Source organism: Zea mays, chromosome 5, assembly GCF_902167145.1.
Source record: "Zea mays cultivar B73 chromosome 5, Zm-B73-REFERENCE-NAM-5.0, whole genome shotgun sequence".
NCBI lineage: Eukaryota > Viridiplantae > Streptophyta > Magnoliopsida > Poales > Poaceae > Zea > Zea mays.
Window position 1 is genome coordinate 173,500,176 of NC_050100.1, and position 16,029 is coordinate 173,516,204.

The 16,029-nt window shown below is 45.1% G+C and overlaps 1 protein-coding gene across 1 annotated transcript; it reads right to left on the minus strand.

Annotated features, from left to right (window-relative positions):
• Positions 1 to 816: 816 nt before the first annotated feature.
• On the minus strand, positions 817 to 2,488 carry LOC103627250 (E3 ubiquitin-protein ligase PUB23). The gene has a single exon (XM_008647537.4). The coding sequence runs from the start codon at positions 2,333 to 2,335 to the stop codon at positions 1,025 to 1,027; it is 1,311 nt and encodes a 436-aa protein (XP_008645759.1). The 5' UTR covers positions 2,336 to 2,488; the 3' UTR covers positions 817 to 1,024.
• Positions 2,489 to 16,029: the final 13,541 nt, after the last annotated feature.

Genomic DNA, 16,029 nt, shown 5'->3' on the forward strand with positions numbered 1-16,029 from the left:
TCCACAGCTCGCGGCTCGGTAGTATTTTTTCTTGGTTGTAGCAATAAATTAAAAAACTAGCTAGCTTTAGAAAAATCTTACAATAGAAAAATATTACATATACCTATACACTTCAATAAAGCAAACCCTACTAGATATTCTATCACTTGGCAAGGTATTAGGTATCCACATCATTTCTCACTAAGTGCTCTACTAACTTGCAATTCTTTCATGCAAGTTATTCATGCCATCCCTTATTTATTATAAAAATTGTCCATGGCATATACTTATATGCAATACTTTTAATCTATCAACATATAAACCATCTACATATCTTGTTGTTGTAAAAATTAATATAATATTCTATTGCTTTTCTTCTATTAGCTTACTGATTTTTATTAGATTTGATGCAATAAAATAACATGCAAATCAAGCTCATATATAATTGAACCACACCTCTTACAGCATCACGGATTTTGTCAATATGCAGATAAAACATATGCTTACTAACCAAATGCAAAAAAAATCTACATTTTATAATCACAATATGCCACTAATAATTAAGCCACTCACATTATCCTAAATTAGTTGCCGCTATTATATTCGTGTCGAACAAACTTTCTTAACCAAAATAAATATGTATATCTTTATAAAAAGTTTATTATAAAATAAACTTTAAGATATATTTAATGCTACTGATTATATGTACTATAAAATATTAATATTTTTTATTTATATCTAGCCAAAGTTAAAAATGGCTAACTTCTAAAAAAACGAAAATATTTTGTACCGAGAGAGAACTACCACACAGTTATAACGTTATATAAACATAACACATGAAATGAAATTGAAGAATGTACATCTTTAAATTTATTCCAAGTATAAACTAAGGACATAAAGCTCCCAAATCATATCCCAATTAATAGACAATTTTCACTATCGTCGAGAGTATGTCCCTACCTAAAAGGAGAATCAAATGTGTGCTCCTCTTGGCTACAAATATCAATGTAATGTACATGCATGATACTACATTGTATATTGTGTATCAACAAGGGTAAGAACCCCGGTGTGTTTGGAGGCATGGCGAGTCCTTCCAAACCCTAGCGTGTGTCTTTAGCATCTCCTTTACCCTGAGACCAGCCCTCTCGCCGGCATTGGTCTGCAGCACAAGCAGCAGTTTTGCCACCACACCGACGGCGAGCATCTCCTGCCGCACCGAGGGCGTCGGCGAGTGCCTGGCCACTGCGTGGAGGGCGCGCACGGCGCTCTCGGTGGCGGCTGCGGACACCCGCATGACCTTCTTGGACAGGACGGCCAGCCCCGCCGGGTGCGCGACCAGGTCCGACCGGCCCTCCGCGCAGCCGCATAGGTGGTCGATGGCCACCACGGCTAGCTCGGTGACGCGGCTGCCGCCCTCATCGAGGAGCAGCTCGACCAGCGCGGCCACCGCGCCGGCCTGGACGGCCTTCACGCGGTTCCGGCCCCACGGACAGAGGCGGCACAGCACGTGCAGCGCCGCCCTGACAGCCTTGGAGGACACCCGGTCCGAGACCACGAGCACCACCTCCTGCACCAGGTCGGCGCTCACCATCATGAACTGCGCCGGCGTCATGACCTCCGTCATCGCCTTGAGGAGAAGGATGCCATAGGCGCGCGTCCGGTAGCTCGGGCGGCGCAGGACAGACGCCAGCGTGTCGAGGAAGTTTCCTTCCCGTTCCATGATCTGGGCAAGGCTCCGCTCAGACGGCTTGAGCGAGTAGAGGACGCCGAGCGCGTCCTCCGCCGGCGAGCTCATGAAGGTCGGAGAATCCAGCACCTCCTCCCCCAGGGAGTCACCGTCGTCGGCATCTTGCTGGCTGCTGGCACGCTTGGATGGAGACCTATCGGCCGAGGAGTCCTTGGCGACTAGTGAGGCGAGGAAGTCGACGGCGCCTGGCGTGGCCTCGACGCAGCGCCTGTTGCGCTCGCTCTCGGCGATGACGGCCTTGATCTCCCTGAGCGCGGCGGCCGCCCCGCCGTGGCGCCCCTGGTCGAGGAGCGCGGCGACGCGGCAGGAGTCGAGCGGCTGGCGCGGCGTGGGGAAGCGCTCGACCTGGTGCGCGGCGCACCAGGCCTGGATGAGGCGGCGCAGCGTGTGGTTGGGCGTGGCGTCCATCTCGGCGGGCGCCAGCGCGCGGCGCGTGACGGGGCAGGTGGCGTGGCCGTCGGTGAAGAGCCAGCGCTCGATGCTGGCGCGGTCGTAGGTGATGCCGGTGGCGAGCGTGACCGGGTCGCGCATGACCTCCAGCGAGATCGGGCAGAGGAAGTAGTGGGGGATCTCCGCCGCCGAATACGACGAGGCTAGCTCCATGGCCATGCCGCTGCTGTGGAACTGCTCTGCTTGTGCGTGTGATCGGAGCGAGGTTGACACGGTAACGATCAGTTGAGATCTTGCCTTACAGATCGATGAGGAAGAGGAGGAGAAAGGAGATGGTGTTGTTTGCTGAGAGCCTGAGAGGGTTGAACCGTTGAACGAATTGAAGGGGAAGAGCGACGGAAGGCGCGTTTTATAGGTGATGAGGAGGGGGTCCGGACCGAAGTCCGTAGCCGAAGGGAAGAGGAAGCGAAGAAGTCAACCCGCGCGCGGCGATGCGTGTGGTCACAGTGTATTGTAAATGGGTTGGTGTGGTGGCGTGCGTTAAAACAAGCAGTAACTTTTATTTAATCGTTACTATTCTATACTATACTTAAAGCACCAGTTTCAACGGTCGTCATGCGTCATTTTTTACAAATAACCCCTCACAGCTATTTTAAATTAATCCGCTGCACGTTTATAGATGGCCAAACGGCACCCGACACGGGCTAGACGCACGCGGGCCACAACTATGGCCCAGGCACGTCATGCCGGCCTGCTAACTGTGTCGGGCCAGCCCGTCGACCCATTTAATTAAATCAACGTAAAATGTTAAAAACGATGCAGGAGGTGGGGTTCGAACTCATGTCCTGAAGAAGAAGGACGGGAGACATTAGATGAAGCTGTCTAACTAGTATTATTATTATTAACCAGTCGGTTAAAGATCTATTTGGATTGTCTTCTCTAAATTTTAGAGGTAAAATAAAGTCAGATCTAAACTTTAGTCTATCTTACATTATTAGAGCTTTAGATGTGTTAAAACTAAACCGAAGTGTGTTCTGAAGTTTTTAAAGTGTTCAAAGTTTGAGAAACGAACTCTAAAGTTTTTAGCTAGAGCTCTAAAATTTGAGAAAGGAATCAAGAAATTCCCAAGTTAATGGCGTAGAAAATTCTCAGAATCTCAGGTCGCTTAAGTACGTTACTCCTCTCGGTGGCGGGGTCTGTTTCCACTTTTCATCTCCCGTGCATTTTACACGCTCGGTTGTTGTGCTTGTGCATCCATAAAGTCTCTTTTGAGTCATTTTTATGTACCACAGTATATACTTTTTCGTCGACGTGTTCACAGCACCAGCGTGAACATCGCCCGGCGGTACATCAGAAAACGCGAGACTGCTAAAAACACGTAGCTTGGCGGGGCCATCGAATACAATAGGCGTGGGTCCTACCGACGGCAGTTAAAACCGTTACCGAGGCCGTCGAATATAATAGGCGTGGGTCCTACCGACGACAGTTAAAACCGTTACCGAGAATAAACTTCGATGGCCAAAAGTGATCGTTGGATATAGCTTAGGTTCGACGGCCGCCGTCGAAAATAAGAGTATTTATGACCCTTTACAATCGAGGGACAGGTACCATCGAACATAATCCTTCGGCCGTAGAAAATAACTTATGTCCGACGACTTTAGACGTCGGAAATTTCCTGTTTTACTGTGGGTGGATTAATCAATTGCCGGTTAATTTCATTTGCCCGGGACTGGTTAAGATCAAAAGGAAGAAACTAGTAGGTGGGTTGTATACTTGTATGAGTCTAGCTAGCTACCTGGTCGGCGTTGGTCTGTGGAACGAAAAGGTATGGCTGGCCAGCCCCCGCTGACCGTACCATCGCCGCGTTCTTGTCTATCCTTGGCCAGGGCCAGGTTGACTTTTAAGGGCTAATTTGGTGACCGGGGATCCCGAGGGGAAGAAATCCTCTTGCTATTCAAAATTGAATTGCAAGGGAATTCCTCCCCATGGATCCTCTAGGGATCCCTAATCACCAAATCAGTCATAATTGATCCCTTCTCCTCCTCATCCCCCGGTGGTATATCTTTGCGTGGTCGTACGTCAGCTAGCCCTTGAAAGATTCCGTTCGCCTTCTTGGGCGAATTAGTTACGTGCCTTTGACGCTTCCTACCTATATCTATCCATCTCCAGAATTTATTAGAAGACGCGAGCGGGATATACCAATTCCAGGCTAGCTATAGGCTATAGCAAGTTTCGCCATGCAATAAGCATGAACGCGTCCACGTACGCATATATATCCACAAAATCACGCGGGATGAGCATATATAGCTAGCTATTAGCTAGCATATCATCCCAAATTCCCATCCATATATGCGTGTTCGATACGTTCTATCGTACGGTTCTCTGTATTGAGAATCGCGCCCATGCTGGACAATATCAATATTATTAATGTTTCACAGAGACTTTCCATACTACTGTACGCACGTGCTGTGAATCTCTTCGACATTTAATTTGCATATCTTCAGTATTGTTACTTGTGCAGGCCTGGCCTCCAGCGAAGTCATCGCATATGTAATCCTTACCAGATCCATGTGCTGAAATAAGGGATACACATCATAAAATTCTAAACAAAACAAGAAAGAACCACCAATTAATCATAGACCCAAACTGGATATTTTTATTTTCTAAAAACTTGCACACCCTCTATCATTAGATGAAAATAAGATGAATCATATGGTTGGAATTTAGAAATACATTTAACGCGTTTTAGCTTTTATTTTTTTAATATAATTGTGGAAGAGGTAATTTAGATCCAAATTTAATGTGTTAGTTAAAATATCTACCATAATCTTTTTTTTGCGGGTAAGAATATCTATCTATCTTGATGACATGGTTGACAATCTATATACAAATTTATGGACTAACTTTAGATTATTTCTCATAATGGCACTGGGTGTTTATTTTGTTTTCAGTTCCATTGATATGTAAATGACACCAAAAAATTATATACGATTGTATTAATAATGTCATTGCTCACAGAAGGACCATACTCTGGCGGCCACCAAGACATATTTAAAGATTTTAGTACAAGAGATTTTTTGCGAGGCCCACCATGATGGGACCACTTGAAAGCTCTCTTGTGGGTTTTGGTGGTTTGGATGACAACCCAATTAAGGGACTGATAAGTGTGCTAAGTGTTGAACAGGTGCTTAGTGAAAAGCATGCATGGTTCAACACAAGTGAACAAATGTGATGGTCCAAAGGTTGAGTGGATCATGATTGTGGACATCACAAGTGAAGGAGAACATTGCTTAAGTGAGTCTTGGTGTTCATATCTTGGAGACAGCTGATCAAGCCAAGGAAGAAAGAAAGAAGAGCTTCGAGGTACCGAGTTCACGGGAGAAGGTCAAGGAGGCCGAGGAACCCATAGTCAGGGGTGAAGAAGAAGACTTCAAAGTCAAGGTTGACCGAGTTGAGAAGAGCTATAATGCATCGAAGATCACTAGTTAAGGACGTAACTTACAATCAATGAGGTAACATCTATAGTTATGAAGTATAAGTCATAAGGCTCAAGATCAAGCTCAAGATATAGAGCAAGGTCACTAGAAGGAGTAATGTCAAAGCTAGAACCTAGAAGCAGCCCAAAAGAGCTAAGTTCATTCTGAATTTTAGTTTGGGTTGTTCTTGTGTTTGGATATGTTCTGTGTGACTTATGCAGGATGTTGGAGCTCATAAATGGAAAACTAGATCAAGTCATGGAGACGTGGAGTTTTGGAGTCCAACATCAACCTCAAACAGGCCAAAAGGGGCAAAACGTTGAAGAAGGTTAAGTGTGCAGATTTGAATGTTCAAATATATTGCATACACCTTCTACTACGCAAATGGAACCTTGGTTTTGCTCTCTAACCATGTTTATAGAGAAAGTGTCATCTGAAGCTCTGTTTGAGGTGAAACAGAAAAGCTAGGAGAAGAGGTAATCTTTTCGTTCTTAGTCAATTGATTTATACTCTAACTATGTTTGTCTAAGTCACAAGAAGGTCCTCCAAAGAGTTGAAATCAATGGTGAAGAAAAGGAGGAAAAGTGAGTTTGTGCTGCTCTCTGGGTAGCACCGGACAGTCCGGTCCCCCAGGGCGGCCAACTGCCTAGCCTCTGGTGTCTCGGCTAAAAATGTCGTACAGTCCAGGCCCAGTCATCAGACATTCCGGTGGTCTTCGGGCAATGGATAGTTTGCCACGCCAGCAGGCGTCAACGAGAAAATTGGAGCACCAGACAGTATAATGCCCCCACAGAAGAAGGCGACCAATCAAGGATCTATAGACTGTTGTGCGGAGGCGCACTGGAAAGTTAGGTGCCCGGTAACCAGGGCAACTTTTTAGCAGTTTATTTTTGAAAGGGCAACGGCTAGGTGATCTCTTGGGGCTATAAAAGGGAGCACTAGGCGCCCGTTTGGAGTAGACAAGTGCAGCAAACAAGTCCATACATCAAGTGATCATATTCTTTCTCTCCCTCTCTTGTGTATCTCTCTAGTTTGTGTAGAGGCACAGCTATAAGCCTTTAGAGAGAGGGAAAGTGATGCTAAGAGCAAGAGCAGGATCTTGAGCATTGTTACTTTGTCGGGGTGCTGTCGAGAAGATTGTAAGCAGCCACAACGTCGTTGTAACCAACAAGTGACATAGTGGAAGGCTCTATCTATGGCATTGACAGATCTAAGCAAACCGAGGAAGGAGTTGAAATAGACTCCAAGCTAAGGTGTGGCTAACTCCAACGAGGACTAGGCAATCATTTTCAGGCTTGGCCGAACCTCGGGATAAATCTCTTTTTCTGTGTGATCTGCTATGTGTTGTGTGCTGTCACTTTGTCTTAATTGATTTTATACTTTCACTTCAATACTTATCTATTGTATAAGCTATCTTTGAAGTGTACGATATTTTGAGATAGGAACTTCATTTCTGCTGCGACCTACTCGAAGTGTCTTTCATTCCACCGCGATCTAGTCTTTGAGTAGAGTAAGAATTTTCAGTTTTTATTCACCTATTCACCCCCTATAGGCGACATCTAGCTCGTGTTCCCAGGCAAAGGGAACTTTCACCACTACTAGGGGCCCCATGCCTCGAGGACCTCCCATGACCCCTGCTAGGAAAAGGGCCTGCAGGCACTAGGTAACTTGCTACTGATGCACTCCAAATAGGAACAACTACACCAAGTCACGATCAGAGAGACTCGGTGGCCCTCCGGACCCCAAGGCGCTCTGATGGTTGAGGCCCCTAGTGCTCTAGGATCTTCAAAGGTGAAATAATATAAGTCTTCAAGGGCCCTTATTCCACGAGGCACTAATCAGTGATCGATACAGGCCCTCGGACCCCTTGTGCTTCAGGGCGCTCATGAGAGTAACTCCTCAGGCACCTCACCCCCGAGGTGCTCATAGGTCCAAGTCCTTGGGGCCTCTAGTACTTTGAGATGTTACAAAAGGCTATGGGTACTCAGGGTAGTCCATCATTCGAGCACTAGCGTCACTTAGATGCTCAAGGACCTATGTCGGCCCTTGGCCTTCTACAAGTATCTAGCCTCGCATCGTGAGACCAGCGAGCCCCAAACCCTTATCGAGTGTTGCACCTCCTAGATCTTGCCTTAATCTCTACTGTTCTCGAGTGTTGTAGTGTAGGCTAAACCTGTCGTCTATGCCATGCAGTCTACAACCTAAAAATCCTTGATTTCTAACAAAATTCAAAAGAATGGTTTTGAATAAACTCTATAATAAACACAAGAGTTACAACTTAACTTGGATATAAAAACGGTGATTCTCTAGTTTTGAATTATAAATGTTTTGACTTCTATGTATATATACATGCATATTGTATATCTAAGTTTATAACAAAAGTATATATATCTAGAAATATCAAAATATCTTTTAGATTTGGAATGGAGGGAGCAACAACCATTAAGTTAAAAATCTGAATTCAACATTAGTATCCATATGATGTCATGAAATTAATATGGGATACAACCAGAGCTACCATAACGTATGCTAATTAAGATTAGAACTAAAATTTATCTAAGAGATCTGAAGGTGCCGTGCAAAGGGAGAAAAAGCTATAACATTTATGGTAATAAATAAGTAGCATTAGATATTTGATGTTATAATTTTTGTATATTTTTTGTTAAACCATTAATGCTTTAACTTTTTTGGGTAAAATAACTTATAATAGAACTAGGTAGGTACCCGTGCGTTGCGACGGCATACAAAATATTAAATAAAATGGTAATGCACAACTAAATCATTTTAAAAAAGATATGTAATGCTCAAATGATAGTGTTGTGGATGTCAAAGAGCGGACGGACGCTCCTGGATAGCGAAGCGTGGAGAACGAGCGAGCGGGTGGGGCGCGACGCACAAAAACCACGACTGGAACTATTAAAAGTAGTGCATTATAGTAGTAAAGATAGTAGATAAAATACCCCTACCAACTTTTAAAGATGGGATAAATATATTAGTCCAGATTTCCAGATAACAAAACCACATTAAATTAGCCAAAGAGACTATATGGTTCTACACTTCTACATAAAATAAAATAAAATAAGAAAGAAAATTCTTGTTGAAAGAGAAGTGATAACAATAATGGGAAATGAGAAGAGAAAGAAATACTCTACAGTAGGGTCTATCATATGAAGTTCGTGAAATAAAGTTCTAGCTCAAAAAACAAGTTTATTCAAATCAAGGCAATATTTACAGTTATACAATACACATGCTGCTTTTGACTGGGAGGCGCTGCTAATTAGCAGTCAAACTCATCAGCATAGACTAAACAAATGGTCTCAAGCTTTATGTTGCCTAAACAATGGAAAAGCACACACGCAAGCAATTCTAACATGCCCTAGTAGTTGACACAATATTCAAAGGAATTTGGTTATCACACGGCAGGAAGTCTGAAACGTTATAGTTGCGACCGTAGGTAATGCTCGATTATTGTAGACCCTGCATGACGGATTACTCAAATAGTTAGTGTAGCGCTATATAGAGATTAGGGGGGCAAGCTAGCAGACCCCTATTCAACTTGGTGATTATTTTGTGGGAAGATAATTCTTTCAGAAAATATTACTGTCCAAGGTTAGTGCGATTATAAAACTTACCCAACAGCAGTGGCGCCCCCATGAAGCAACATTATAAATGACTTTAGTTTCATCCCATGCCTTCCAGATTTTACTTTTCTTCTTTTCAACTGAAATCGCCTTCCTAAGAGCTAGAATATGAACAGTCAAAAAGTTTAACATCAGAATATCCGATAAAAAATTGCATTTGACCGTTCCTCTTAATTAAGGGAAGAAAAAGAAACCTTTTTGAAGTTGATCAGGGAGCAGGTCCTGCATAGACATGAAATTCACACATTAAATATGTAAAACACCTCTCATACAAAGATGCAGAGACATAAAACTCCTCGCTCAGCATGATGATACCATCAAGTGAAGAAAACAGCTACCTTGGTCTTTTTAATTGACACCAAGCATGCAGCCATAAAGGAAGTCATCCCATCAACAACATCCTCCTGCTTAACAAGTACATATCCATCATCTGAGCCACCATCTTCCCACAAATCGACTGACGTTATTATATCCCATGATGTAATGATAATTATTTTCCTTTGGTTCCTTTTATGTCTCTGTTCAGTGTTGGACTGTTAATTGCCTTGATTACCCTATTACATTGCATTACATGCTGCAAGAGCTGGAGGAAGAGGCACACATACCACCTAATCTCAAAAGGAGGATTTCAGAAAGAATGTACATCTAATGATATTGTTCCTATTCACCATTTCATTAGAGTTAATCATCCATGGATAAAATCCTACCATAACCCCTTATGAGCAAGCAACATAGACAACGGGTTAATTCGGTGACCACGTAAACCCTGGGTTATAAGATGGGAAAATTAACATGGTTTGATCTGATCCAAACTTGAAGCATCGTAACTTATAAGTTCAAACTTAAAACTCCAAGTTGCTCCTAGATTCTATTATTTAACTATTTTCAGTACATTTTATTGGAGACAAAAGGTGCTGAAAGCAATAGCTATCATGTTTGTGGTACCATTCACTAAAAAAATTATGGAACCTCAAGAACAATGTGTTCACAAGTTACCCACCTTTATTTGTGTCGTTGTGTACATATGAAACTCATGGAACCGTAAACTACCAGCAAACGCAAACTTCTTGTAAAGGATTATGTCCAAAACTGAGAAATAACACCCAACATACCAAAGAAGCAGGAAGTGGATCTTCTTTCTTTCAAGAGATCTCCTACAATGACAAACATGAGATAAATTGTTGCAAACAATTGTAGCATAAGAGTTGGCTTACCAAATCTGGTCCACGACAACCGCTGTTTGTACCTCACCTGACCAAGAATTGCGGGATGCGGGGTGGGGTGCGGCCGCGGCAGCGGCAGAACGTGCACCATTGGGGTGTGGATGCCTACATTAGACACATAATTAGTAGTAGAGATGGTGAACTTAGAGTAACATATAATCCGTTTTAGACTCCCTGTTGCTATTAATACAAAGTCATAAGCACTCCCTGTTGCTATTAATATTTTTTTGTTTAACTGGATGGCATGTGCTAACCCACTATAATGGCTGATTAGTTTTTTGTTTTAAGTTGTTTTCACAATTTTCATCTTATGGAAGTATGTTAATATAATGATAACTACATCCAAAGTCTAGGGCTTTTCTCTTCTGGTACGGCATGTAAATAGGATTGCCTTACTTTGTCAGCTAATTCACTCTATTGTTGTGTAAAATTGTCTCTATCTAAATTGTTCACCAGGCAGTAAATTTTAAAAAAAACAGGTAGCACATTGCATAGGAGCTGAGGGCTTATAGATACCCAACTGTTTTTGGCTCCTATGTAAGAGTCCAGGGTCTGTCAGATTTGCTAATACATGTGTTTTGACTGTCAAAGAAAATTCTGGTATAAATAGGAGACACCAGCAATTTCAGTAAGGGATTCGATGATATCTTCTGGTACAACATGTAAATAGGATTGCCTTACTTTGTCAGCTAATTCACTATATTGTTGTGTAAAATTGTCTCTATCTAAATTGTTCACCAAGCAGTAAATTTAAAAAAGGTAACACATTGCATAAGAGCTGAGGGCTTATAGATACCCAACTGTTTTTGGCTCCTATGTAAGAGTCTAGGGTCTGTCAGATTTGATACCTATTTGCAACACAGCCGACAGAAAACTGAGATTCTATTCAGAAGACAAAAGTAGTGTTTCCTTTGGCAAAAATCATGCTAGAGCCAGTACTACTACTACACCACATGAATAATAGTACAAACTGCTAGTACATGTGTTTTGACTGTCAAAGAAAATCTGGTATAAATAGGAGACACCAGCAATTTCAGTAAGGGATTTGATGATATTTGCTCGAGATCGACTAATATTAATAACAGTAATAATTCGAGCCAAATTACAGAAGAAGGCAGGGCGGCGAAGAAATTCCCATACCAGAGGAGTAGCGGGAAGGAGAGGAACTCCAGCGAGGGCGTCACTTGTTGCGCCTTGCCCTGAAACACACCTCAATGCCTTGTTGCGCCTGATGCACCCAAGGAGGATCACGCTGGTGTGGTGGCCTTGATATATAGGGGTTTTCTCGATGGTAGGGGATCTCGTTCACCTCGCGGCGTAAGGAAGGGAGACACTGAAGGTGGAAGGGCAGATTTGGCTCGGATTTGTAGGATTTGGCGCGGACTCATATCAGCGTAGAGCACCAGCCACGGGTGGGTGCATTGGGTATGCTCCCCCACGGATTTGGCTCGGATGCTCCCACAAGGGTGGGTGCATTGGGTATACTCCCAACGGATTTGCCAATGGATGGGATTGAAGAACGCTCCCCTCTCGGCACCGAAGATGCTCCCCCACAGATTTGGCTCGAATTGGAAGGGGCGCGGATGGGGCGGAGGCGTCCGTTGATGGCGGCACGGATGGAGTCACGAGGTGGGACAAAGGAGAGGGAGGCGTCCGCGCCCGTCGCGGAGAGGATGGAAGGGGCGCGGATGGGGCGGAGGAGATGGAGGCATCAGTCGCGGAGAGGATCTCGGAGAGGAAGGCGTCAGTCGCGGAGAGGAGAGGGAGGTGTCAGCCGTTGGCAGAACGCGCACCACTGGCTGTGAACTCCTACAATAGGTACATAAGTAGTAGTAGAGATATATCTAACATTCAATTCAATTATAAAGCCATCCTGTTGGCATTATAAATGAATGACCTGATAATGACTCTACAGTACTGTACTACAGACTCTACAGTACTGTAATACAGATCACGCATGCAACTGTGTCTTTTTGCCTTGGTTGACACAGATGGAAAAACAAACAAACAAAATGGGCATAGACTGGTGTTCACAATATTTTGGAACAGGCATTAGCTGTAAAAGACGCAAGATGGCTTACGATTATTATTATCAGTGTGTTCCAACTGAAGCTCACCATTTCCCAGCAAATTCCTCCCAACTATACTCCACTTGTAGTTGGAAACTCGACAAAGGTATATTTAACATGTGGAATGAAAAGCTTGTTTGTTCTGTTGGAATTGGAAGTAGCTGTAGCAGGATAAGTGACACAACTACCTTCTCAACGATGCTAGTTCCTTTGTGCAACCAATTCTTATTACTAAAGTCCCCTGGTGCAAATCAGTCTGCACAGTATACCGCACCACTGAACAGTCAGCACAGGCATGGCTATCAGATCAGATGGACCAAAAACTGGGGATTGCCTCCTGCAAAGGCTCCAAACCAGAGTTTTTTTTTGACCCTCTCTATTGGCTTTAGCACAGACAGATAAGAGGAAGGTGGAAGCAATGTAAAGTACAAAAGAGGCTTCAACCCCAATCCAGGTGGAATGGAAGCAGCATAGCATGCAGTGGAGACAAAGCAAAGGCACACAGATAATGTGGTAGCATAGTTCACAAGGAAGAACCAGCAGAGAGCCAGGCGGCCGTCCATGGCCAAGCATGTGACTTCTCCAATGCATTTATCTGTCTGCACACGGATCATGGCATGCATGTGTCAGCATAAGTGTCGAATCTACCTAGTTTGACGATGACGGGCATCCCAATGTTTGAAGGGCCGGTTACGCAAGGCTTTGGAAATTTCTGAACCGACCAATGTAACGAAGAAATTTCTTGTCCATGCATGGCCATGCCACTGATCGAGCAAGCAAATTAAACCACACGGTTTGTTGTGCGCATGCATTGCATGCTTGATCAGAAACGCTGAGCAAAATTCCAAACCACCTCCTAGAATAGAATCCTAGCTCCTACAGCGAAGCCGATGCAACATTTCGCACTGCTACTACTGTATTAATTACTGTCTAAACAAAGAAAGAAAGAAGAAATGAATGAACCCATGACCTGGGAGCCGATGATGACCGCGCCGCGGTGCAGGAAGAGGGTGAAGCGGCTGGTGAGGTTGAAGCTGCCCGTGAGCCACCTCCCGAGGGGCACGTCGAGCCTGGCCCCTCCCCCACCGGCGGCCCTCGCTCCCAGCTCCGCGACGGCGCACCGGAACGCCGCGGTGTTGGGCGTGGCGTCGTCGCCCACAGCCCCGAACTCCTCGACGGATGCCCATACCTCGCGCGCCGGCCCCGCGCCCGCGTAGAACCCCGCGCAGCTGTCTCCGGGATCGAGGGGGCGAGAGCGAGGGGCGATCGGGAGGGCTATAGATCATCTAGAACACTGACTCATCCTTCGCCTCTCCGAGATCCGGCGCTAGGAAATGCTCCAGATCGACGGAGGAGGACAAGAGCTCGCTGGGGATGGTGGGGATCTGGACGTACGCGACCTCTGCGGGGCTGGGGCGGGCGCCGATGCGAGATTGCCGGGGGGGAGGAAGAGGGCGGAGGCGTGGTGATGCCGGTGGGGCTGGGTTAACGCGAGGGCGTGCGCGAGATCTGGGGGCGAGGGCATCCAAGCGCGGTCGTGGGAGAGAGCGGTGGGAATGAGCGGAGCGGAGCCGACGATGCCGTGGCAGTGGAGGCAGAACCGTGCACCATATCGGTGTGTGGACGCCTACACTACGTTCTTAATTAGTTGTAAAGATAATATTAAGGTGAGGGCAGAGGGTGGCGGTGTTGCTCACTGTTTTCTTGCAATGCCTTATGCCTGTGCACTTTTCAAAACGTTGTATAAAAACTAGGATGTACGGCCACCGTACCCCTGTCGGCGAAGATTTTAGACCGGCCGGGAGAGAGGAGGAGGAGAAGAAGAAGATGCATGTGTGAGACCCTGTTTGGTTTTGGTAATTGATTGACAACTTATGTGGACTAATAAGTGTTTATGTTGAGATACACAGGTGATTAGTCCACAGGTACACTAGTGTGAGTTATTTTAGCCATGGTGATGATGTGGCTTGGTGATATTGAGATGCTCAACTAGTGTGATAAAGGAGCTCATTGCATATGAAGACATGACATGGTGTCATGTGGCTATATGGAGAAGATCAAGAGATATGGCTTGGTTTCGATGGACCGAGTGGCTAGTGTGAAGGGCAAGTCAAAGGCTCATGTGTGAGGGACCGCGTGGCGGTGAAGCAAGAGCAAGGACTTAGCACCGATGGACATAAAGCAACGGTGAAGAGCAAGCTATGTTGAGATTGATGAACCAAGAAGGCTATGTGATAACATGGAGTGGATCATATCATTACAGAAATATCAAGCCATGTGTTGATCTAGGCTATTGATCAAGTGGCTTAATGATGATGGTGGAGGAACTTCATGCTATGGACAAATGGTAAAAAGTATCATGGTTGGCTACACTTATGGATGCCCATTGTTCATCATTTAAGGAGATGGAATTGAATGCTCAAGGCAAAGGTATAACAATAGGTTTTTGTTTTACCGGTCAAAAGGTGCTTAGAGGTTGATAATTGACCGGGTTAGTAGGCTAGATAGCCGTACTATCAAGAGGGGTCAATTATCTTACTTGACATGTCTTTAGTGCCTCATTGCTCATATAGTTGGTGCATTTGCATGAGGGCTAACAACGCTTTGGTTCGTAAAACTTATTCAAAAGCGATTTCTTGAATGTGGGCTGAATTGAGGTACCGCGGACCGTCCGGGCCAGCATGGCGGACCGTCCGCAGGTCTAACTTGAGATGATGGGCAGAAACACGGAGTTTTTGTGTTTCGTGAAGTTTTTGTACTGCGGACCGTCTGGTCCCAGGTGGCGGACCGTCCGTAGTTGAAGGACTGGTGTTTGGACAGAACTCGAGTAGTTCTGTTTTGGTTTTATTTTTTGAACTGCGGACCGTCCGGGGCCTGAGTGCGGACCGTCCACAGTACAAATATTTTGTATTGCGGACCGTCTAGGGTCCAGGTGCGGACCGTCCATAGTACAAATATTTTGTATTGCGGACCGTCCGGGGTCCAGGTGCGAACCGTCCGCAGTACAAATTTCAGCAAATGTGCAGAGTCAGCAAAACTTCGTTTTGGCTCAGTTTTATGTATCGCGGACCGTCCGACCTTGAGAGGCAGACCGTCCGCAAGTCATTTTTGAATGCTCTGACATTTTTATAACCGTTTATAGCCGTTGGGATTCTTGTGCGGACAGTCTGGGCTTGTATTGCAGATCGTCCGCATGTGCGCAGAAAAGGGGCAATTGACCCATAACGGCTAGTTTTGGAGAGGGGGCTATATATCCTTGTGTTGCCCGGGTTGAAAGCAAGAAGGAGGCCATTTGGAACACTTGTGAGCATATTGGAGCCTTTCCTCTCCCTCTCTCTCACTCATATTGGTTGGGATTGCATTCTAGTGAGATTGAGAGCCATCTAGTGCATTGCATCAAGTTGTTGATCTTTGAGGCACTAGGGAGATCATCAAGTGAGGTCGTTGGCTTGTTACTCTTGGAGGTTGCCGCCTCCTAGACGGCTTGGTGGTGGTTCCCCGTGA